This window comes from Bombina bombina, chromosome 4 (assembly GCF_027579735.1).
Source record: "Bombina bombina isolate aBomBom1 chromosome 4, aBomBom1.pri, whole genome shotgun sequence".
NCBI classification, from domain to species: Eukaryota; Metazoa; Chordata; class Amphibia; order Anura; family Bombinatoridae; genus Bombina; species Bombina bombina.
The window spans coordinates 537281125-537305125 of NC_069502.1; the positions used below are offsets into that span (position 1 = coordinate 537281125).

The following is a 24001-nucleotide window of genomic DNA, read 5'->3' on the forward strand; positions in this document are numbered from 1 at the left end:
TAAGCCCCGCCTTACCAATAGACAAGGGGGTGAAACGCACGTCGGCATCAGCTGATCTACCATGTGACCTTGTGTACCGATCTCCGTACCGCTTGAACATGCAGCAGGTTTTTTCTTCAGCCTGAATTTGGAAAATTACTTGTTTGTTTTACAACAAAAGGAACCTGTAGCCGCAGCAGCTCTGGAAGGAAGGTGTAGTATGTCGATATTACACACTGCTTGAAGTTCCTATGTATTTGGCCTTTCTAAGCACGAAGCTCAAAGTGCCCATTTTCTAAGTGCCTATACTCACAGATAACTTAATCTCTTTGGAGACGCCTGTTGAGGTGATTTCTTGAGCATAAATACTGCAGCACAGCTTTAAGGAGAACACTGTTTGCCGATGTAGCTTTTTTCTTCTTGCACGGAAAACTGCTTGGGATTGCCCTATATGTTCTTGGGACTTCCTTACTAACAAAGCTAGCTCTTCTATGCTTGAGCTTATTAACCTTATGTGCAAATTTTTTGTTGTTCTCACATTGTATAATACTACCGCTTGGTTTAGAGATTGTCTGATTACACAACTTAGATCCCATTTTTATATTACCTTCCCAGGATATACCACTTTAAACATTTGGGGGTTCTGTGTGCAGCAGGGTGTAGTTGTTTGAATCCTCACTCTACCAAATTCTTGCAACTGTCTGCCAAGCTTTACAATGTTTTTCATATGCTACATATGTATAATGTAAAAACTTGCTCTGATATGAGAATATTATCGATAACTTAGATTCCGTGTTACAAATCTGCCCAAGACATACCTCCACATTTAGGGTGAAGGTTCTGTGTGCAGCTGGGTGTAGTTATCTAAAATATATTTTCTAACAACGTAATATTGTCTTGTACACACATGCATTATTAGGTACCTTGGTTCACCCTGGCCGGTCAGGTTAATTTTATTCTGTTTCAATATTTTGATTTTGCTACTTCTAGCAATTTCACATTGGTTAGCCTATATTGTGCGCTACACTATCAATTTGTACATCCTCTGTTCTGGGGGATGCAGCGTGTCATAACTTTCAACTGCCTATGCCAATAAATTGTTACTTTGTTTAATTCAAATTTGGAGCTGTTTATTTAGATGAAAAGAGTGCTGAAATCCCTGTCTTTATATATATATACACACACACACATATACATATATATATACATATACACACACATACACGCACATAATGCCTGAAGAAACTTTTTACCAAACCAAAGGTTGCTTCAAAAGAAGCAAAAACCTTTAAAATGGAGAATTTTGAAAAAGTAAACAAAGAAGACCAAATAGCTATTTTGACCAACTGAAGGTTCATTTTGACCAACTGAAGGTTCATTTTTGAAAGCCCAAGAAGTTACAACTGTCCTAGTAGAATGAGTATAAATCCACTGCAGCAGAGGCAGACCTGCCTCCAAATAAGCTTTGAAAGACAAACGTTTTAACCAAAAGGCTAAAGAAACAGCAGAAGTCTTCTGACCATTCCTAGGATCAGAAAGAAGAACAAACTAAAAGTTTGTCTAAAAATCTTAGTAGCATCAATTAAATATTAAATTGACCAAACAATATCCAAGTTCTAAAAAACAGCCTTATCCTGATGAAACAACAGATAAGGAGGATCAGAAAAAAAAGAGAAACTCTTCTAGCAGAAAACAAACAAAATAAATAACACTTTCCAAGAAAGTACAACCCCAATTCCAAAAAAGTTGGGACAGTAAGGAAAATGCAAAAAAAAACAAACAAAAAGTCATTTGTAAATTCAGTTCACCCTGTACTATAATAAAAACACATTATTAGCACATTATTTGATGTTTTACTTTGTGAATCATAGTTTTACTTTGTAATCATAGTATATAAGTAGCCTCCAAAAAAGGCCTAGTCCTTCATGAGCAAGGATGGTTAGAGGCTCACCAATCTGCCAACAGATGCGTCAGGAAATAATCCAACACTTTGAGAACAATATTCAGCATAGACAAATCAGTAGGATTTTGAGCATTTCACCTTCTTCAGTGCACAATATAATTCAAAGCTTCAAGGAATCCAGTCAAATCTTGGTGCATAAAAATGGCAAGGCCGAAAACCACTTCTGAATGCACGTGATCTCCTATACCTCAGATGTCACTGTCTCAAAAACCGTCATGAGTCTATAATGGATATCCTGACATGGGCTTGGGAATACTTTGGTAAACCTTTCAGTCAACATCATTCAACACTGCATCCACAGATGCAAATTAAGGCTTTACTATGCAAAGCAGAAACCATACATCAAGCGCTGAATTCTCTGGGCTCTGTCTCATCTGAGATGGACAGTAGCACAGTGGAATCGTGTTTGGTTGTCCGACAAGTCTACATTTCAAATAGTTTTTGGAAAAAACAGTTGCCCAAAGAAGGAAAGGACCATCTAAGATGTTATCAGCGACAGGTGCAAACACCAGCATCTGTCATGATATGGAGGGGGGGGGGGGTCAGCGCCCACGGCATTTGAAACGTATACATCTGTGAGAGCACCATTAATGCAGAATGTTATGTATACATTTTGGAGCAACATACGCTTCCATCCAGATGTCGTCTTTTCTAGGGACATCCCTGCATTTTCCAGCAGGACAAAGCAAACCACATTCTGTCCGGATTAAAAGCTCATGGTTGCGTAAGCAGAAAATGTGGGTGCTAGCATTGCCCGCCTGCCGTCTTGACCTGTCTCTGATTGAGAATGTGTGGCGCATTATGAAGCGCAAAATAAGACAACGAAGGCCCTGTACAGTTGCACAGCTGAAGATATGCATAATGGATGAATGGGGGAAAATTACTCTTGCTAAACTTAACCAACTGGTGTCTTCAGTGCCCAAACGCTTAATAAGTTGTATTAAAAGAAAGGTGATGTTACACAGTGGTAACCAGTCGACTGTCCCAACTTTTTTGGAGCGTGTTGCAGTCATCAGATTTAAAATTAGTGTATATTTTCAAAAATACATTACATTCACAAAGTAAAACATCAAATAATGTCTTAATAATGTGTTTTCAATAATGTGTTTTTTTTATTTTCCATACTGTCCAAACTTTTTCGGAATTGGGGTTGTAGGTACATGTCCAGTCTATGCATAGGTTCAGAAAAGAGGAGCCTGCAATACCACAGAGGAAGAGGCCAATGAGGCCTAAAAAAACACAAAGATAAAGCCTTTTTCATCTTTCAAGAGGGACCAAGATTAAATAAACTTGAATAACCACACAAAGTTCTAAAACACAAACGGGTAACCTAGCCTCTATAGGACACCAGACTAAAAAAACAGATGAATAAAGCGTAATCTGCAAAACCAATTGCAGATAATCCCTAATCACTGATTATGCCTAAACAGAAAAAAGGGTTGCAAATGCAGTGAGCTACTGATGGAAAGGAAGCAGAATTCCAGGACAGACCTTCTGAAGATTATTACTGGTGGAGTCACGCAGAATAAACACATTAGGATAGAAACTTAATGTCTCCTAGAAAAGACACCCTCTAAGATAGATATAGGCGTAGTTAAAAAAAACATAAATAAAAAGCTTGCACCAAAAAAATAGCATAAGGGGCAATTAAGATCCCCTAAACACTAATTACCCTCAACAATGCCCCCTAGAACCTTATAAAAAAAAGTAAGGAGCTGCATCCAAACTAAACAGAAAGACGACAACAAACAGAGAACGCCTAAGAATGCCAACCAGAGCAAACAAAGGTAATCCTAGTGGATAAGGATGTGCAGGTATAGGCCCTAATACAAATGACTTCCAATTTGAGACCAAGTACCCTTATAATATAGTCTAGAATTCTTAAAGGGACAGTCTAGTCCAAAACAAACTTTCATTATTCAGATAGGGCATGTAATTTTAAACAATTTTCCAATTTACTTCTATCACCAATTTTGTTTTGTTCTCTTGGTATTCTTAGTTGAAAGCTAAATCTAGGAGGTTCATATGCTAATTTCTAAGCCCCTGAAAGCCGCCTCTTAGCTCAGGGCATTTTGACAGTTTTTCACCACTAGAGGGTGTTAGTTCATCTGTTTCATATAGATAACACTGTGCTCATGCACGTGGCGTTCCTATGAGCCAGCACTGATTAGCTACAATGCAAGTCTGTCAAAAGAACTGAAATACGGGTGCGGTTTGCAGAGGCTTAGATACAAGATATTACCAGAGGTAAAAAGTGTATTAATATAACTGTGTTGGTTATGCAAAACTAGGGAATGGGTAATAAAGGGATTATCTATTTTTTAAAACAATAAAAATTCTGGTGTAGACTGTCCCTTTAAGCCTAAAATAAACAGAAAACCCCTTTATTCTTAGGCATAAAGATCTAATTCAGCCCTGAAAATACAGGGACAACCAATAACATGTCCTTCAGCCTTGGACACAAAATATAAAAGCAGAAATATATATATATATATATATATATATATATATATATATATATATATATATATATATATATATATATATATATATCACACAGAGAAAGTCCAGCACTTGTTTACAAGCTCTCAGCTAAGATTAAAAGCAAAACTGGAAGAGTTAGTTAGTTACCGCATCTGGCCAAATTGGACAAGCCCAGGTACCACGTCAAGGTCTCTTCTAAAACCTGGGACCCAGGTTTTGGAAGAGACCTTGACGTGGTACCTGGGCTTCTCCCATTTGGCCAGATGCGGTAATTAACTATTCCAGTTTTGCTTTTAATCTTAGCTGAGAGCTTGTAAGCGAGTGCTGGACTTTCTCTGTGTGTTGTATTAATTTATTTTGCGATTTTCCAGGCTTATCTGGAGTTAACTGCCTGTGACTCTGGAGACAGCACAGCTTCCTGAGAGTGCTATAGCACCCAGGGCTGAGCATGTTGCAGGGTCATTGGATGTGTACCCAGTCCAGTCTGAGAGTGCAGTCCCCTTTCCGTGTTTTGTGTGTATATATATATATATATTGTACCAAAATACTATCAAATATACAAAGAAATAGGTATTTATGAATAAAAAGAACATATTTTGCTATGTGCAGAACATTGGAATGTGAAATATTCATATTTTCATGTTGTGTTAGCGCAAATAAGAATAGGCTTTCGGGTTAGCGCTCGGGTAGGGTGTTTGTTTCCCCCCAACTTTTTTTCTCTATTAACTTCTATGGGGGAATAGGTTATTGTGCTCGTGATATTCTGATTGCACTAGAAATAAACCGTTTGTTTGAGCGTCTGGTTAGCACGACCACAATAACTTTTTACTTTCAACTTGTAATACAAGTGCAATCCGACGCTCGCAAAAAGAAAGTGTAAAATAGCGCTCCCTCGTAATCTGGTCCTTAATTGGATATACCGCACATACAGATAAAAACCTGTTTAGAAAGCAGAGACTGCATTTACTAAAACATTTACGAAGTACATTGGTTAAAATTCAGCATCTACATAGATATTTCCTCTAGAAAATCTCATTGCTACACTGAAAACTGTAAAAGTCCTGTAAGACTGTGGTAGGAATTTAATCATGCAGAGTAAAATGAGTATACCTACACAGGCATGGAAAATAGTGTAGGAAGACAAATATATACATATATATATATATATATATATATATATATATATATATATATATATACACACACACAGGTGGCCCTCGTTTGGCGGCGGTTCAATTTGCGCCATTTCAGAATAACGCCCTTTTTTCAGTCATGTGACTGCTACTGAGAAGCAGTACATTGATTAAAATAAGGACAGACCAGTAGGAAGAGCTGTCAGCTTGTGTTGCAGCAAACAAAATACAAGCACTAGGAAGCTGAAATCAATCATGGTAAACAGACCTGAACTATCAGGCAGCTTTCAAAAGAACATGGAGCTGACCAACTTTGAAGTAGCAGTAATATCCCTTTCATCGTCCTGCCCAGCTGCTTGAAGATTAGGAGGTCTGGGTGACTATAAATCAGTCCAGACTGGAATGCATATAAAAACCTGCCTAGGCAATATTACCTAACATAGTTTATGCTACTGTTGTCAATGCAGAGACCTTACTGCTTTGTTTGCAGAAAAATACAAGTAAAAAAATGTTTATGTTCATTAAACTTAGTTTGATGATACATTCTGTGTTGTGTGATTATTTTACACTGTGTATAATGCTTTTTACCATTCATAATCATCATTTCAAAGCTTTAAAAATAATGTATTATAGGTAAGTAATATCAATTTTGAGAGGTGCCTGGGACCTAACTACCTCACTTCCCATTGACTTACATTATAAACTGGGTTTCAATTTAAAACCATTCCTTCCGGAACCATACCACGGCATAAATATTGTATATGCACACATAAGTACATATGATAAAACATTATGGCCAGATTACAAGTGGAGCTCTAAATATCGCTTTCATGAAAGCGATATTTGCGCTTCACTGTGTAATACCAGAGCACGTTAATGTGCACTGGTATTACAAGTTTTCAGCAATGCGAAGCTGGGAAGCATTGCACTCACGAAAGCGCTCTTCCACAGGCTCCTATGGGAGCCTCGTTCTGATGCTGTCAGAGACATTGAACACAAGCAATCATATCCCTGAATTTTGGTTCTAGCCAGAAATGTATCCAAACCATTTTTAAATGTATCTAAAGTATTGGCATTTACTACCTCCTCAGGTAATGATCTCCACAATTTTATTGCTCTTACAATGAAAAAAACATCAGTTGCAGGAGATTAAATCTCCTTTCCTCCAGCCTTAAAATTGTTTCCTCTTGTAACAAACAATTTTCTTGGAATAAACAGAACCTCTGTCATCTCTGTATATGGGCGTTGAATTTATATAAAGTAATCATGTCACCTCTCAAGCGCCTTTTTTCTAGAGAAAACAGCCCCAGTTTGGCTAGCCTCTTGTCATAGCTTAAATTCTCCATTCCCCTTATTAGTTTTGTGGCCCTTCTCTGAACTTTTTCTAAGTCTGCAATGTCTATTTTTGAGATCTGTCTCCAGAACTGCACTACATAATCAAGGTCTTATCAGGGATTTATATAGTGACAGAATTATGCTTTCTTCCCTTGCATCAATGCCTTTTTTAATATATGCTAGTATCTTATGAGCCTTATTAGCATATTACAAAAACAGTATATAATGATGCCAGATATACACAGATAATGAAAAGATAAGTAGAGTGCTCTCTACATACAAATCCTCTGACACTCTTTAAGCTTAGTTAATACAGTAAGAAACAACCCCAGACTGCAGACTGAAAATGCTAAATAAATCCCCCTGGCAGCAGTTAGCATGAGTACTCACCCCTTTCTAGCAACTAAATCCAAGATTAAATGCATACAACTGGATAAATTACAGACTCCAAACACTGCACTGCTTATCTATACTGAAGTAGGCCTCAGGAAGTTAAGGGGGGCAGGGCTAACAGCCGGAGTGAAATAAAAAGAAAAATGGCAAAAAATAAACATTTTCTTAACTGAGCAAAATAAGCATTAAACATCCCATAAAAAAACAGAATTTATGCTTACCTGATAAATTACTTTCTCCAACGGTGTGTCCGGTCCACGGCGTCATCCATTACTTGTGGGAAATATTCTCCCCCACAGGGAAAGGCAAGGAGAGCACACAGCAAGAGCTGTCCATATAGCTCCCCCTCTGGCTCCGCCCCCCAGTCATTCGACCGACGGTTAGGAGAAAAAGGAGAAACTATAGGGTGCCGTGGTGACTGTAGTGTATAAAGAAATTTTTTTCAACCTGATTAAAAAACCAGGGCGGGCCGTGGACCGGACACACCGTTGGAGAAAGTAATTTATCAGGTAAGCATAAATTCTGTTTTCTCCAACATTGGTGTGTCCGGTCCACGGCGTCATCCATTACTTGTGGGAACCAATACCAAAGCTTTAGGACACGGATGAAGGGAGGGAGCAAATCAGGTTACCTAAACGGAAGGCACCACGGCTTGCAAAACCTTTCTCCCAAAAATAACCTCCGAAGAAGCAAAAGTATCAAATTTGTAGAATTTGGCAAAAGTGTGCAGAGAAGACCAAGTTGCTGCCTTACATATCTGGTCAACAGAAGCCTCGTTCTTGTAGACCCATGTGGAAGCCACAGCCCTAGTAGAGTGAGCTGTGATACGGTCAGGAGGCTGCCGTCCGGCAGTCTCATAAGCCAAGCGGATAATGCTTTTCAGCCAGAAAGAGAGAGAGGTAGCAGTAGCTTTCTGACCTCTCCTCTTACCAGAGTAAACGACAAACAAAGATGAGGTTTGTCTAAAATCTTTTGTTGCTTCTAAATAGAACTTTAAAGCACGAACAACATCTAAATTGTGTAATAAACGTTCCTTCTTTGAAACTGGATTCGGACACAAAGAAGGAACAACTATTTCCTGGTTGATGTTCTTGTTGGAAACAACTTTTGGAAGAAAACCAGGCTTAGTACGCAAAACAACCTTATCTGAATGAAAAACCAGATATGGTGGATTACACTGCAAAGCAGATAATTCAGAAACTCTTCTAGCAGAAGAAATAGCAACCAAAAACAGAACTTTCCAAGATAATAACTTAATATCTATGGAATGTAAAGGTTCAAACGGAACCCCTTGAAGAACTGAAAGAACTAAATTTAGACTCCAAGGAGGAGTCATGGGTCTGTAAACAGGCTTGATTCTAACCAAAGCCTGAACAAAAGCTTGTACATCTGGCAAAGCTGCCAGTCGTTTGTGCAACAAGACGGATAATGCAGAAATCTGTCCTTTTAGAGAACTAGCTGACAACCCTTTATCCAAACCTTCTTGGAGAAAGGAGAGAATCTTTGGAATTTTAATCTTACTCCAGGAGAATCCTTTGGATTCACACCAACAGATATATCTTTTCCATATTTTATGGTAAATCTTTCTAGTCACAGGTTTTCTGGCTTGGACCAGAGTATCTATCACAGAATTTGAAAACCCACGCTTGGATAAAATCAAGCGTTCAATTTCCAAGCAGTCAGCTGCAGAGAAACTAGATTTGGATGTTCAAATGGACCTTGTACTAGAAGATCCTGTCTCAAAGGTAGCTTCCATGGTGGAGCCGATGACATATTCACCAGGTCTGCATACCAAGTCCTGCGTGGCCACGCAGGAGCTATCAGAATCACCGAGGCCTTCTCCTGTTTGATCCTGGCTATGAACCTGGGAAGGAGAGGAAACGGTGGAAACACATATGCTAGGTTGAACGACCAAGGCGCCACTAATGCATCCACTAGAGTCGCCTTGAGATCCCTGGATCTGGACCCGTAGCAAGGTATCTTGAAGTTCTGACGGGACGCCATTAGATCCATGTCTGGAATGCCCCATAATTGTATTAACTGAGCAAAGACCTCCGGATGGAGTTCCCACTCCCCCGGATGGAAAGTCTGACGACTCAAATAGTCCGCCTCCCAGTTGTCTACTCCTGGGATGTGAATAGCAGATAGATGGCAGGAGTGATTCTCTGCCCATTGGATTATCTTGGTAACTTCCTTCATCGCTAGGGAACTCTTTGTTCCCCCCTGATGATTGATGTACGCAACAGTCGTTATGTTGTCCGACTGAAATCTTATGAACCTGGCTTCCGCTAGCTGAGGCCAAGCCAGGAGCGCATTGAATATAGCTCTTAGTTCCAAAATGTTTATCGGGAGAAGCGACTCTTCCCGCGACCATAGGCCCTGAGCTTTCAGGGAGTCCCAGACCGCGCCCCACCCCAAGAGGCTGGCGTCGGTCGTGACGATGACCCACTCCAGTCTGCGGAAACTCATTCCCTGAGACAGGTGATTCTGGGTCAACCACCAGAGAAGTGAGTCCCTGGTTACCTGATCTACTTGAATTTGGGGAGACAAGTCTGTATAGTCCCCATTCCACTGATTGAGCATGCATAGCTGTAATGGTCTTAGATGAATTCGAGCAAAAGGAACCACATCCATTGCTGCGACCATTAGTCCTATTACTTCCATGCATTGAGCTATGGAGGGTTGAGGAATAGAATGAAGAACTCGACAAGCTTTTAGAAGCTTTGCCTTTCTGACTTCTGTGAGAAAGATCTTCATTTCCACAGAATCTATTATTGTTCCCAGAAAAGGAACCCTTGTGGACGGTGACAGTGAACTTTTTTCTATGTTCACCTTCCACCCGTGAGATCTGAGAAAGGCCAACACAATGTCTGTATGAGCCCTCGCTTTGGAAAGGGACGACGCTTGGATTAGGATGTCGTCTAGATAAGGTGCTACAGCGATGCCCCTCGGCCTTAGGACCGCTAGAAGGGACCCTAGCACCTTTGTGAAAATTCTGGGAGCGGTGGCTAAACCGAATGGAAGAGCCACAAACTGGTAATGTTTGTCCAGAAAGGCGAACCTCAGGAACTGATGATGAGATTTGTGGATTGGGATATGCAGATACGCATCCTTTAGATCCACGGTAGTCAAAAATTGACCCTGCTGGATTGTTGGTAAGATTGTCCGAATGGTTTCCATCTTGAAGGATGGAACTCTGAGGAACTTGTTTAATATCTTTAAATCCAGAATTGGCCTGAAAGTTCCCTCTTTTTTGGGAACCACAAACAGGTTTGAGTAAAAACCTAGACCTTGTTCCCCGGAGGGGACTGGGTTTATCACTCCCATCTTTGATAGGTCTCTTACACAATGTAAGAATGCCTGTTTCTTTATCTGGTCTGAAGATAAGCGAGACAGGTGGAACCTTCCCTTTGGAGGAAGTCCCTTGAATTCTAACAGGTATCCCTTGGAAACTATCTCTAGTGCCCAGGGATCCAGAACATCTCTTGCCCAAGCCTGAGCGAAGAGAGATAGTCTGCCCCCTACCAGATCCGGTCCCGGATCGGGGGCTACCCCTTCATGCTGTCTTGGTAGCAGCAGCAGGTTTCTTGGTTTGTTTACCCTTGTTCCAGCCTTGCATGGGCTTCCAAGCGGGTTTGGGCTGGGCCGCGTTACCTTCTTGTCTAGCGGCAGTGGAGTTATTAGCCGGTCCGTTCCTGAAATTGCGAAAGGAACGAAAATTAGACTTGTTCTTAGCCTTAAAAGGCCTATCCTGTGGGAGGGCATGGCCCTTACCCCCAGTGATGTCTGAAATAATTTCCTTCAATTCCGGCCCAAAAAGGGTCTTACCCTTGAAAGGAATATTCAGTAACTTAGTCTTGGACGACACATCTGCCGACCAGGATTTTAGCCAAAGCGCCCTCCGCGCTACTATAGCAAAACCTGAGTTTTTCACCGCCAATTTCGTTATTTGAAAGGCGGCATCCAATATAAAGGAATTAGCTAACTTTAATGCGTGAATTCTGTCCATGACTTCTTCATAGGAAGTCTCTTTCTGGAGCGACCTTTCTAGTTCTTCTAACCAAAAGGACGCCGCTGAAGTGACAGTAATAACACACGTAGCTGGTTGAAGGATGAACCCTTGCTGAACAAAAATCTTTTTAAGCAATCCTTCCAATTTTTTATCCATAGGATCTTTGAAAGCGCAGCTGTCCTCTATAGGAATAGTTGTGCGCTTCGCTAGTGTTGAAACAGCTCCCTCAACCTTCGGGACCGTTTGCCATGCGTCCCTTCTAGGGTCTACTATGGGAAACATTTTCTTAAATATAGGAGGTGGGGCAAAGGGTACACCTGGCTTCTCCCACTCCTTTTCCACTATGTTCGCTACCCTCTTAGGTATTGGAAAAGCGTCGTCGTGCACTGGGACCTCTAAAAATGTGTCCAATTTGCACAACTTCTCTGGTACTACCATGGAATCACAGTCATCCAGAGTAGCTAATACATCCTTAAGCAAAGCGCGGAGATGTTCTAGTTTAAACTTAAATGCCACTAGATCAGGTTCTGCCTGTTGAGAAATTTTTCCTGAATCTGAAATTTCACCCTCAGACAGCCCTTCCCTTACAGCCAATTCCGATTGATGCGAGGGTAAAATAGATAAGGCATCGTCAGCGTCTGATTGTTCATCCTTTTTATCTGTATTTAAAACTGAACAATCACGCTTTCTCTGAAAAGCTGGCAGTTTGGATAAAAGATTTGCTATAGAATTATCCACTACTACTACTGATAATTGTTGCATAGAAATAAGCACTGGCGCGCTAGGTGTCGCCTGCGCGGGCAAAGCTGGTGTAGACACAGAAGGAGAGGATGTAGAGCTATCCCCACTACCTTCATTAGATAAATCATCTTGGGCAACATTATGAAAAATAACAGAGCTGTCCTGATTTTGTTTGGACGCTATGGCGCAATTATCACAAACACTCGAAGGGGGAACCACATTTGTCTCTATACACACAGAACATAGGTTATCTGATGGAACAGACATGTTAAACAGATTTAGGCAGGCAAACAATGCAATAAAAACGATTTTAAACAAAAACGTTACTGTCTCTTTAAATAATAAAATGACACATTTATTTCTGAATGTTCAAAAAACTATGAAGCCAATATCCGATTTTTCTGAAATTTGGACCCCAGAGTCTTAATGCTTAGAAAGTATTGCACAGCAAATATGGAGACTCTAGCTCTTAAAACAAGCAAACCGGAGCTAATTGTTGGATTTAACCGTTTTTATACACTACAATCCCTGCTACAGACTTGTTGCAGCTTTTTACCTTCCTTAGGGGTCACCATTCACAGAAAAAAGCCTTTTGGAGTCACTTTCTGAGCCACAGGACCCTATCTGCATGCACTGCCTTGTAAATCAACTGTGCAGCTGAAGCACCAAAATGAGGCTTCCTCCCTCAGCACACTAGAGTGAAGGGGCCTTCCTGACTAGATTTAGGTGTCTAAAACAAGCCAGATCAATAAAAAACGTTCCCAAGTGTATGTGAGCTTATAAAATATTTCAAATGGTATCATATTGTAATAAAAACCAATCGATTTTGCCCCTAACAGTGTCTACCAGCATAAAAAACAAAAAGGGGAAGCCTGTTATCTTTTTTGCTGAGGTGAAAGAAAAATGGCTTACCTTTTCCCCTGAGGGGAAAAATGACTGTCATCTAGCATTAGCCTGTGTTGTTAGAAGGAGACTAGTCATACCTGAAGCAGATGAGTCTGCAAACTGTTACCCCCAACTGAAGTTCTCTTGTTTCAACAGTCCTGCGTGATAACAGTAATGGATTTTAGTTACTGTCTGCTAAAATCATAGCCCTCTTAAACAGAAATCTTCATCACTTTTCTGTTATAGAGTAAATAGTACAAGCCAGCACTATTTTAAAATAACAAACTCTTGATAGAAGAATAAAATACTACAACTAACAACACAAACTCCTCGCCATCCCCGTGGTAGATGCTACTTGTTCAGAGCGGCAAGGAGAATGACTGGGGGGCGGAGCCAGAGGGGGAGCTATATGGACAGCTCTTGCTGTGTGCTCTCCTTGCCTTTCCCTGTGGGGGAGAATATTTCCCACAAGTAATGGATGACGCCGTGGACCGGACACACCAATGTTGGAGAAAACACATCCCCCTATAAGACTAGAAAGTGCACAAAACTACCAGTAGATATCTTAAAGCGCCAAGCGCCTATTACAGAAAGGGGCTAAAAATAGTGTCCACAGAGCTGCTAGAGAGTAAATAAAGCCATTCAGTATAGTCTGTAACGTTTTAAAACAGTATAAAGTATGCAGGAACCTGCAAAAGAGGCAAAAATGTGTGTCAAGATGAGAAACAGGGCGAGTCCCCTGGCTCTGCTGTACCTGTAATTGAGTACCTACAAATAGCCTTTGGGCTAAGGTAAAGCACTTACCTGCAAAAGCAACACTCCACCGTCTTACCAGGCATCCAGCTACAGCAGTATCCAGTAGAGAGTCCATCTAGTGCAGATAAGGGTATCACAGAGGAAATCTTGTAGGAAATGTCCTGCAGCCTCCTACTGTAGGATTCGGGTAAGTCCCTGTGATATCTGAGGGCAGCCATTTCAGAAATCCCATAGGAAATTCCTTTAATTCTTGTTTGAAAGTGAAAGAGCAGCCAAACGCTTCAAAAACTGCAGCCTTCAAAACAAAATTCATGGCAGGAAGCACTACAACAGCACTATTCAATAGGCACTCATCTACTAACAAACAAGCTGCAAACATCCAAACCAGTACTGAAACATATCAGCAGAGGTTATGGAAATAGGAGTATATTGTAGATCTATAAAGGGAGGCAAAGGACAAGTCCCTGCGACCAATTATATAGGGTTTATGTAAAATTTGCCATGAGGTGAAACAAAGAATCATAAACCACACCCCAAATACAAGCACTGTACTCTAAGAGGCAACTGTGTTTTAATATAGATTGAAAACCCCTTTCTCTGAAGAATCTAATGCACATCTTTATTTTTCAACCACCTCCAGCGGAGGCAAAGTAAAGACTAAAGACTGTGTGAGGTGGAAGGGGTTTTATAGAGCCATTGGGGTTTGGGACTCTTTGCCTCCTCCTAGTGGTAGAGAAGGGTAATTCCAATGAGTAATGAATCGTGGACTTTTACCACCTGTATAAAAGGAATCAAAGCCAAATTATAAGAAATTAATTTTTGTTCATTTAAACATAACCACAATTTTGTTTTCTTGATCTTAAAAAGTTTGAAAATGTTATGTACCGATTCAATGTATTTATGGTTTTGTAGTGCAAAGGTTTGTATTGAACATAAGGGCCTTTAATAGATGTCAGTTGGTTTAAATGAGCAGTTTAGTCAAACATCAGGATATATTACATTTTGATTAGAAGCATTGTTTCCATACACTTGTATTAGCAAAATACTTCTAGTAAATGCTATAACCATGCCAACAAACCTAGGTATTAGGGAATCTGTAGGATATGGGGGTCGTCATTTTGTGGGCAGTGCTGTGTCAGAAGCAAATGGGGTCACGGGTGGATAGTGGGCATTTCTGGATTGTCGGTAGGCGGTCAGGGAAGTTTGAGGGCGTAATTGGGCAGTCTATGGAAGGGTCTAACAAAAAGTCTGCAAATAGGGATATATGGTTATCTCAGAAGGACATAGGTCAGAATTAGAGACTGTCCCTCTCAAATTAGGATAGTTGGAAGGTCTGTATCACTGTGCAGGCAGCATGTGGAGGATTTGTCTCTAGAATGTCCTAATATGCTGCTTTAATTATTTTAATATGAATGACACAGAGATGCAGAACTCATTTCAAAAGGCGTCTGCTGAAATATAGACCGATACAAACATGTGCACTCCTAATTACCAACAAGTAGCTTACTTTTAATTTTTGAGTTAGTTTCTGGAGTTCCTCTTGCAGTGATTTACTCATTTCTTGGACTTCATGAGCTTTCTTTTTTTCTGACAGTAACTGTCGCTGATAACTGCTCTGAGTCAGTTCAATGTTTTTCTCCAAGTCCTAGATGAGAACCAACAACAAACAAGATTAGGTAAAGGGAAAGAAAGCAGGGACAGGGCATTCTTCCATAGACATTAAAAAGGGCCAAAACTTAAAAGTTTAATGGTTCAGATAAAGCATGCAATTTAAAAACTTTCCAATATACTTCAATTATCAAAATATGTACATTATTTTTATATACAAAATTTCTGAGGCTCCAAATTCTACTGAGCATGTGTAAAAGTACTAAGTATATACATTTTGTGATTGGCTGAGGGCTGTCATATGATACAGGGGAGGGAGAAAAGAAGGCAATTTGAAATTTGCCAGAAAATATTCTACTACTACATTTTCTTCTTATTGTGTATTTGTCAAGTATTAAATTCTACTGTATTTAGTGGTGCGTTCATGCAATATTCATATTTAATAAAGTGTTATACTGTGTATGTAGTGTAAATATTTCACATTCCAATGCTCTGCACATTGCAGAATATGTTCTATGTATTTATAGATATTCCTATACATATCTGTATATATCTATACCCATATATAATCATGTGTATATGTAGGTATAGATATATATTGTACCAAAGTACCATCATATAAATATAGAAATATTTATTTATGAATAAATAAAACACATTCCTGTATATGAAGAACATTGGAATGTGAAATATTCATATTTTCATGTTGGGTTAGAGCACATGAGAATAAGCGATCGGGTTTGCACGTGAGTAGGATGTTAGGTTTTGTTCCACCTTTTTGCTCCACTTTTTTGCTCCATTGACTTCTATGGGAAAATACGTAATCACGCACGCAATATTCTAAGTCGGCTTTTTGCACTCGTCAGTTTACTCTATTTGTGTGTTCAATGACATTCAGGCTGTAGCCAATCGAATGGCGCCCCCTTTGGCATCCAGCAAGTTTTAATAATAACGCATGCACAAACAAAATCAGGGGCATTATTATTAACTTGCTGGATGTCAAAGGGGCGCGATACGATTGGCTACAGCCTAAATCGTAATTGAACACAGAAATAGAGTATGCGTTTTGGGCGGAGGAACGATGCAATTTCTAAAAACATGAAAGGGTAATTATTTAAATAATTTTGCATTTATAATGCATTTCATGAATGAAAGGGCCCATCAATTACTTTGTGATTACAAATATTTTTCATATAGTTGATAAAGTTTACCATCACTTTAAGCGTTATTTGGACAGTTATGTTCTGCATAACGTAGTATATTGGAGTTATATAGGAGAGCGCCCACTTATAATCAGGTTGTATGACTAAATCATCTAAAACGAAAATCATCTCTATATTTAGTCCACTTATAAAAAAAAAAAACTCCACAAAAACAAACACTTAGATTACGAGTTTTGCGTTAGGCTTAAAAAGCAGCGTTGGCCGGTACAGGTGTACCGCTCACTTTTTTGGCCAGACTTGGAAATACCGCAAATCCACTTACGTAAATTGCATATTCTCTTTTTTCAATGGGACTTGCACAGCGCCGGTATTACGAGTCTGCCAAAAAGTGAGCGGTAGACCCTCTCCTGTCAAGACTGGTACCGCATTTTAAAGTCAGTAGTTAAGAGTTTTACACTACAACGCCCTAGCATAAAACTCTTAACTAAAGTGCTAAAAAGTACACTAAAAACCATAAACTACCTATTAACCCCTAAACCGAGGCCCTCCCACATCGCAAACACTAAAATAAAATTTTTAACCCCTAATCTGCCGAACCGGACATCGCCACCACTATAATAAATATATTAACCCCTAAACCGCCGCACTCCTGCCTAGCAAACATTAGTTAAATATTATTAACCCCTAATCTGCCGCCCCTAACATCGCCGACACCTACCTACATTTATTAACCCCTAATCTGCCGCCCCCAACGTCGCCGCCACTTTACTAAAGTTATTAACCCCTAAATCTAAGTCTAACCCTAACCCCCTAACTTAAATATAATTTAAATCTAAATAAAATTACTATAATTAACTAAATTATTCCTATTTAAAACTAAATACTTAACTGTAAAATAAACCCTAAGCTAGCTACAATATAACTAATAGTTACATTGTACCTAGCATAGGGTTTATTTTTATTTTACAGGCAAGTTTGTATTTATTTTAACTAGGTAGAATAGTTACTAAATAGTTATTAATTATTTAATAAACTACCTAGCTAAAATAAAGACAAATTTACCTGTAAAATAAAACCTAACCTAAGTTAAACTAACACCTAACATACACTATAATTAAATCAATTCCCTAAACTAAATACAATTAAATACAATTAAATAAAATTAGCTAAAGTACAAACCTCCCCCCACTAAATTACAGAAAATAATAAACAAATTACAAGATTTTTAAACTAATTACACCTAATCTAACCCCCCTAACAAAATAAAAAAGCCCCCCAAAATAAAAAAAGCCCTACCCTACACTAAGTTACAAATAGCCCTCAAAAGGGCCTTTTGTGGGGCATTGCCCCAAAGTAATCAGCTCTTTTACCTATAAAATAAAATTACAAATCCCCCCCAACATTAAAACCCACCACCCACACAACCAAACCTACTCTAAAACCCACCCAATACCCCCTTAAAAAACACTAACCCCTTGAAGATCACCTTACCGGGAGAAGTCCTCATCCAACCGGGCCGAAGTACTCAACGAATCCGGCAGAAGTGGTCCTCCAGACGGGCAGAAGTCTTCATCCAGACGGCATCTTCTATCTTCATCCATCCGGAGTGGAGTGGGTCCATCTTCAAGACATCCGACGCGGAGCATCCTCTTCTTTCCACGGCGACTGAAGAAGGAAGGTTCCTTTAAGTGTTCCAATCAGCCAATAGAATGCCAGCTCAATCCTATTGGCTGATTGCATCAGCCAATAGGATTTTTTCTACCTTAATTCCGATTGGCTGATATAATTATATCAGCCAATCGGAATTGAAGGGACGCCATCTTGGATGGCATCACTTAAAGGTACCTTCATTCTTCAGTCGCCGTGGAAAGAAGAGGATGCTCCGCGTCGGATGTCTTGAAGATGGACCCGCTCCGCGCCAGATGGATGAAGATAGAAGATGCCGAATGGATGAAGACTTCTGCCCGTCTGGAGGACCACTTCTGCCTGTCTGGAGGACCACTTCTGCCGGATTCATTGAGGACTTCGGCCCGGTTGGATGAAGACTTCTCCCGGTAAGGTGATCTTCAAGGGGTTAGTGTTAGGTTCTTTTAAGGGGGTATTGGGTGGGTTTTTGAGTAGGGTTGGTTGTGTGGGTGGTGGGTTTTAATGTTGGGGAGAATTTGTAAATTTTTTTTACAGGTAAAAGAGCTGATTACTTTGGGGCAATGCCCTGCAAAAGGCCCTTTTAAGGGCTATTTGTAATTTAATGTAGGGGTAGGGCTTTTTTATTTTGGGGGGGCTTTTTTATTTTGTTAGGGGGATTAGATTAAAAATCTTGTAATTTGTTTATTATTTTCTGTAATTTAGTGGGGGTTTTTTTGTACTTTAGCTAATTTTATTTAATTTAATTGTATTTCATTTAGGGAATTAATTGAATTATAGTGTAGTGTTAGATGTTATTGTAACTTAGGTTTTATTTTACAAGTACTTTTGTATTTATTTTAGCTAGGTAGTTTATTAAATAGTTAATAACTATTTAGTAACTATTCTACCTAGTTAAAATAAATGCAAATTTTCCTGTAAAATAAAAATAAACCCTAAACTAGATACAATGTAATTATTAGTTATATTGTAGCTAGCTTAGGGTTTATTTTATAGGTAAGTATTTAGTTTTAAATAGCAATAATTTAGATAATTATAGTAATTTTATTTAGATTTATATAAATTATATTTAAGTTAGGGGGGTTAGGGTGAGACTTAGGTTTAGGGGTTAATATGTTTGTTATAGTGGCAGCGACGTTGGGGGCGGCAGATTATGGGTGAATAAATATAATGTAGGTGTCGGCGATGTTGGGGCAGCAGATTAGGGGTTCATAAGTATAATGTATGTGGTGGCGGTGTCCGGAGCGGCAGATTAGGGGTTAATAATATAATGCAGGTGTCTGCGATGTCGGGGGCGGAAGATTAGGGGTTAATAAGTGTAAGATTAGGGGTGTTTAGACTCGGGGTTCATGTTAGGGTGTTAGGTGTAGACATAAATTTTATTTCCCCATAGGAATCAATGGGGCTGCGTTAGGAGCTAAACGCTGCTTTTTTGCAGGTGTTAGACTTTTTTTCAGCTGGCTCTCCCCGTTGATTCCTATGGGGATATCGTGCACGAGCACATTACACCAGCTCACCGCTGACTTAAGCAGCGCTGGTATTGGAGTGCGGTAATGAGCAAAAATTTGCTCAACGCTCACTTCTTGTCTTTTAACGACGGGTTTGTAAAAACCTGTAATACCAGCGCTGTCTGTAAGTGAGCGGTGAGCATAAACAGCTCGTTAGCACAGCATAGCCTCTAACGCAAAACTCGTAATCTAGCCGATAGTATTTTTGGGAAGTTAGACAAAAAATATATGTAGCAAAATATGAAATAAATTGCTATCTAGGAAGAAAGCAGCTATCATCAAAGAACATACAACCAGGAAAAAACTTTTTGCTTAAAAAAAATATGACAGCGCTAATAAAAAAAATTTTTTTTAACTCAGATGGTTACAAAATAATAAGAAAAATATATTTAATATAAAATTATTAGTTTTGTGACAATACAATATAAAAAATAAAATATATCACAATACAAAGTTTAAATTAAATACATTTTTTAATTATTTTGTAACCATCCGAGTTTATTTATTTATTTTTTTGAATTAGCGCTCTCATACTTTTTTTAAGCAAAAAGTTTTTTTTCCCTAAAAAGTAGTATATTGCTATCACAACGGTGAGAAAAAGGCAGGAGAACAGAGAGACCATTATAACCCTTAAAAATGATGGTCTTTTCTTTAGAGAAATTGCAAAGAAAGCCAAGGTGTCAGTGAGTAAAATTTCCTACACCATTAAAAAGCACTTGGTAAATGGAGACAACTATGACATGAAGACGTCTAGCAGACCCAAAGCCAAAGAAGTTTCTAAAGTCGATAACATGACGATAGGTAGATCACAGGACAACAGCTTCAAGCACAGATTAACATTGGTCAATGTAAGCAAGTTTCACTTTCAACTGGGATGTAAAGACTTTGAGCTGCAGGTTTGACAGGTCACGTAGCAGTAAGAAAGCTGTCACTAAGATGGCAAAATAAGAAATCAAGGCTTGTCTAGGCCATGTAGCACTGCCACTGTACTACTGAAGACTGGAAGAAGGTCTTGTGGACTGATGAAGCAAACGGAAGTTCCTCACTGTCAAATATGGAGGAAAAAGCATGATGGTCTGGGGCACTTTTGCTCAATCCAGTCAGGGACTTGCACAGTGAGTGACAACTTGAACTCAAAAGACTGCCACAGCATTTTGCAGTGCCATAAACTACACTCAGGTATATGTCGAGCTTATTATGGGTTCATCATACAACAAGATAATTATCCAAAACATACCTCCAGGCTATGTCATAACTACCTAGGAAGAAAACCACAGGATGGTAGGCTTCAAATCATCGCATGGCCAGGACAATCAAGCAAAGAACTTGAGAAAAACTTTCTAAGGTAGAAAGAATACCACAAGCGTGTTCAACTTTTATATTTGCTAAAGTTGGGTACTTTGAAAAGTCAAAAATCAAGATTCAATTTTTAAACAAAATAATTCCATTATTTCCAAATGTTTATTTGCTCAACGCTTTAATTTCAAAATGACATTAAACTGTGTACATTTCACTAAAAACTGGAATAATAGACATGTTCTATAGCTTTTGACTGGTAGTGCATGTATTTCACGTTATATGTCTGCTTATATTAGTTCCAACTACTAACTACTCCTGACTCACTCCCTCAAAAAAAACTTTTCTTATCTCACACACACAAAATACATTATTATTATTATTATTATTAAATGTCTACACCTTTTTAACAGTACCCAGTCTAAATATAATCATGAGCAAGATTATTTTATTTTGCTCAGTTTCAGGCTCTAAAGATTACTTTTTTTTATGGAAAACCACTATTCAGGTGCACAGAATGTTCTCTGTATCAAATGTATAGTTATGTAGTTTTGAAAGAGTCACAAAATTAGAAGTACACAATGCCTTTCTTATATATACACTATAAAAATACAACTTAAATTTACTATAATCTGTCTTTAAAAAAATAAATGAGTAAGATACCTTAATCCTTTTCTCCCGTTCTTCCATCTTGCTTTCTAGAATGTCTAGCTTTTTGGTTAGATCCTCTCGTTCTGCAAGATGCTTATTTTCTGCTAGTTGTTTCAGCTTCTTTAAAGTTACACTTGTCCTATATAGCTCATCCTCAGTGTCTTTCAGTTTCTTTTCTGTATTACGCTCCCTTTCCTGGGATTTACGCAGGCGTTCCCTTAGCGTCCGCATCTCATTATTATGCCGAGAAATAAGTTGGGAGATCTCATTTTCTGTATCTTCAAACTTATTCAGTGCCTTCTCTTGTCTGAACTGCAATCTCTTTAATGTTTTATTTTCTTTCTGAAGTTCTTCTAATTTGATCTGAAGTTCAGAGAGCTCATTTCTTAGCTCATTTATTTTCAGAAGCCGAGCAGAAAGCACCCTTCTGGTAACAAGATCTATGTCCTTGGGAGAAGACTCCTTGTTTAGACTTCGTGAACGAAATCCCCATTGTGTACTTCTTTTACTTGATGGAAATTTTGAGCCCACTTTTCTCACACCTAGAAATAATGAAACATTAGTATCGTCACAGACTTAAAGTGATGGTAAACTTTCCCCTCTGTATAATCAGATCCAGAATGTTAGCAATATTTTAACTCATCAGTTGTAATGAAGATAAGCTTTAACTTACTTTTTAATGTAGCACTGAAATTTAAATACCCCGCTGTTATTTTTTGTTGGTGAGCTGCAGGTTTGAACTGTTCTCCAATCAGCACTCTAGCTACAGAAAAAATAAATTGTGCGAGTGCTGTATGGCTAGAGTACAGATTGGATAACATTTTAAACCTAAAGCTCACAAAAAAAAATACTTTTGAAGTGGGCGGCCGGAGCATAGGGTATTTGAATTTCTGAGCTACATTAAAATGTAAGGTTATAGCGTATATTCATTACAATTGAGGAATTAAAATCCATCTAATATCGCTAACATTCCAGATCTGTTTATATAAAGGGAAAAGTTCACTAACACTTTAATATCATGGTATATTTTGACATAGTCATTTTAAATTAAAATGGATGTTAAACACCTTTTTGTAAAATTGTGCCTATCCCACACTCCCTAGAGAGGCCAAAAAGCAAATTCTGTAACCTGCAAATGAAATAACTGCTTTAGGTAGGCAATCCTCTCAAGAGAGTGCGTAACTATTTCACACAAAAACAAGAGATGTTTAATGTCCCTTTAATAACAAGACAGACTATTGATGTATCAACTACACATTTTTAAAAAGACAGTAAATAGCTTGAGGATTTTTATAAAAAATGTTTTGTTATGCAAAATTAAACAACTTTGCAATACACTTTCATTATTTAGTTTATCCCTTTTCATGTAATTAACCTGTGAAAATTGTAGATTTTCTAATTCACAGAGCTGGAAATGAACCATGCGGACTTATTAAGGCTAACCCTGCTACATATATTTCACTGGATTGGCTTTAACAGGAAACAACTGCAAAACAATTTACTTTATACTAACTTAACAACCTTGACTAGCTTTAATGTCTGTAAAATGCCATTGCATTTAATGCTCAAACTGCACCAAACATTAAAAAAATGTTTACACCTACACTATCCACCCCAACACTATTAACTCCTAAACTGCTGTCACTACCCCATCACAATCAACTCCCTACTCTACCCCTAAACCAACAATACCCCCACCACAATAACCCCATAATTTGCTTAACCCCTAAAGCACCACTACCCCCACTGCAATAAGCACTCTATAAACATCTTCATCTACTTAGGAACAGACAACTCGTGAATGTGACACAAGCTTCTGAAATAACTCACCAGAGAAAAAGCACTGAAGAGGTAGAGAATCCAGACCAACTGCAGTGTCAAAGTGAGCACCCCTGTTGTTTAAATAATCAAATTACTGCTTTGATGACTTAACAGCCACACATGATCTAGAGGAATATATAATAATTTCTTTCTTGTTTTTCAGGAATAGAGAAGATTAAAAACCTTGAAATCTCAGATTATCTTCAACTTTCTGGATCACCTCCTGAGCATGAGAATTGGCTTTAGTTTTACAGGATACAAAGAGAGTGGTAATGTCACAAAATGAGGTGGAGGAAAATCCTTCTTAAACTTTAAATCAAGGTTCAACAAACCCATATATATATATATATATATATATATATATATATATATATATATATATATATATATATATATATATGTATATGTAGCATAAGTCTCAACTTGATTTTTGATATGTAAGATGTTGTATCTGTTATAGATTGGTATAATGCTCTGACCCCTCCCCATTCTGAAACATCATATCATGACATAACCCAATGAATGATGAGCGATAAAAAAAATGAAATTTATGCTTACCTGATAACTTTGTTTCTTTCTTGACATGGTGAGTCCACGGATCATCATAATTACTATTAGGAATATCACTC

General features: G+C 38.6%; 1 protein-coding gene across 1 annotated transcript in view; it reads right to left on the reverse strand.

Annotated features, from left to right (window-relative positions):
• LCA5 (lebercilin LCA5) overlaps positions 1–24001 on the reverse strand; it is a 121029-nt gene that overhangs the window by 36658 nt on the left and 60370 nt on the right. The window contains exons 3-4 of the mRNA XM_053710471.1: positions 21564–22093; positions 15189–15326 (exon numbers count right to left, since the gene is read on the reverse strand). Coding sequence (XP_053566446.1) covers positions 15189–15326; positions 21564–22093 — 668 coding nt within the window. The remainder of the gene's footprint in view (positions 1–15188; positions 15327–21563; positions 22094–24001) is intronic.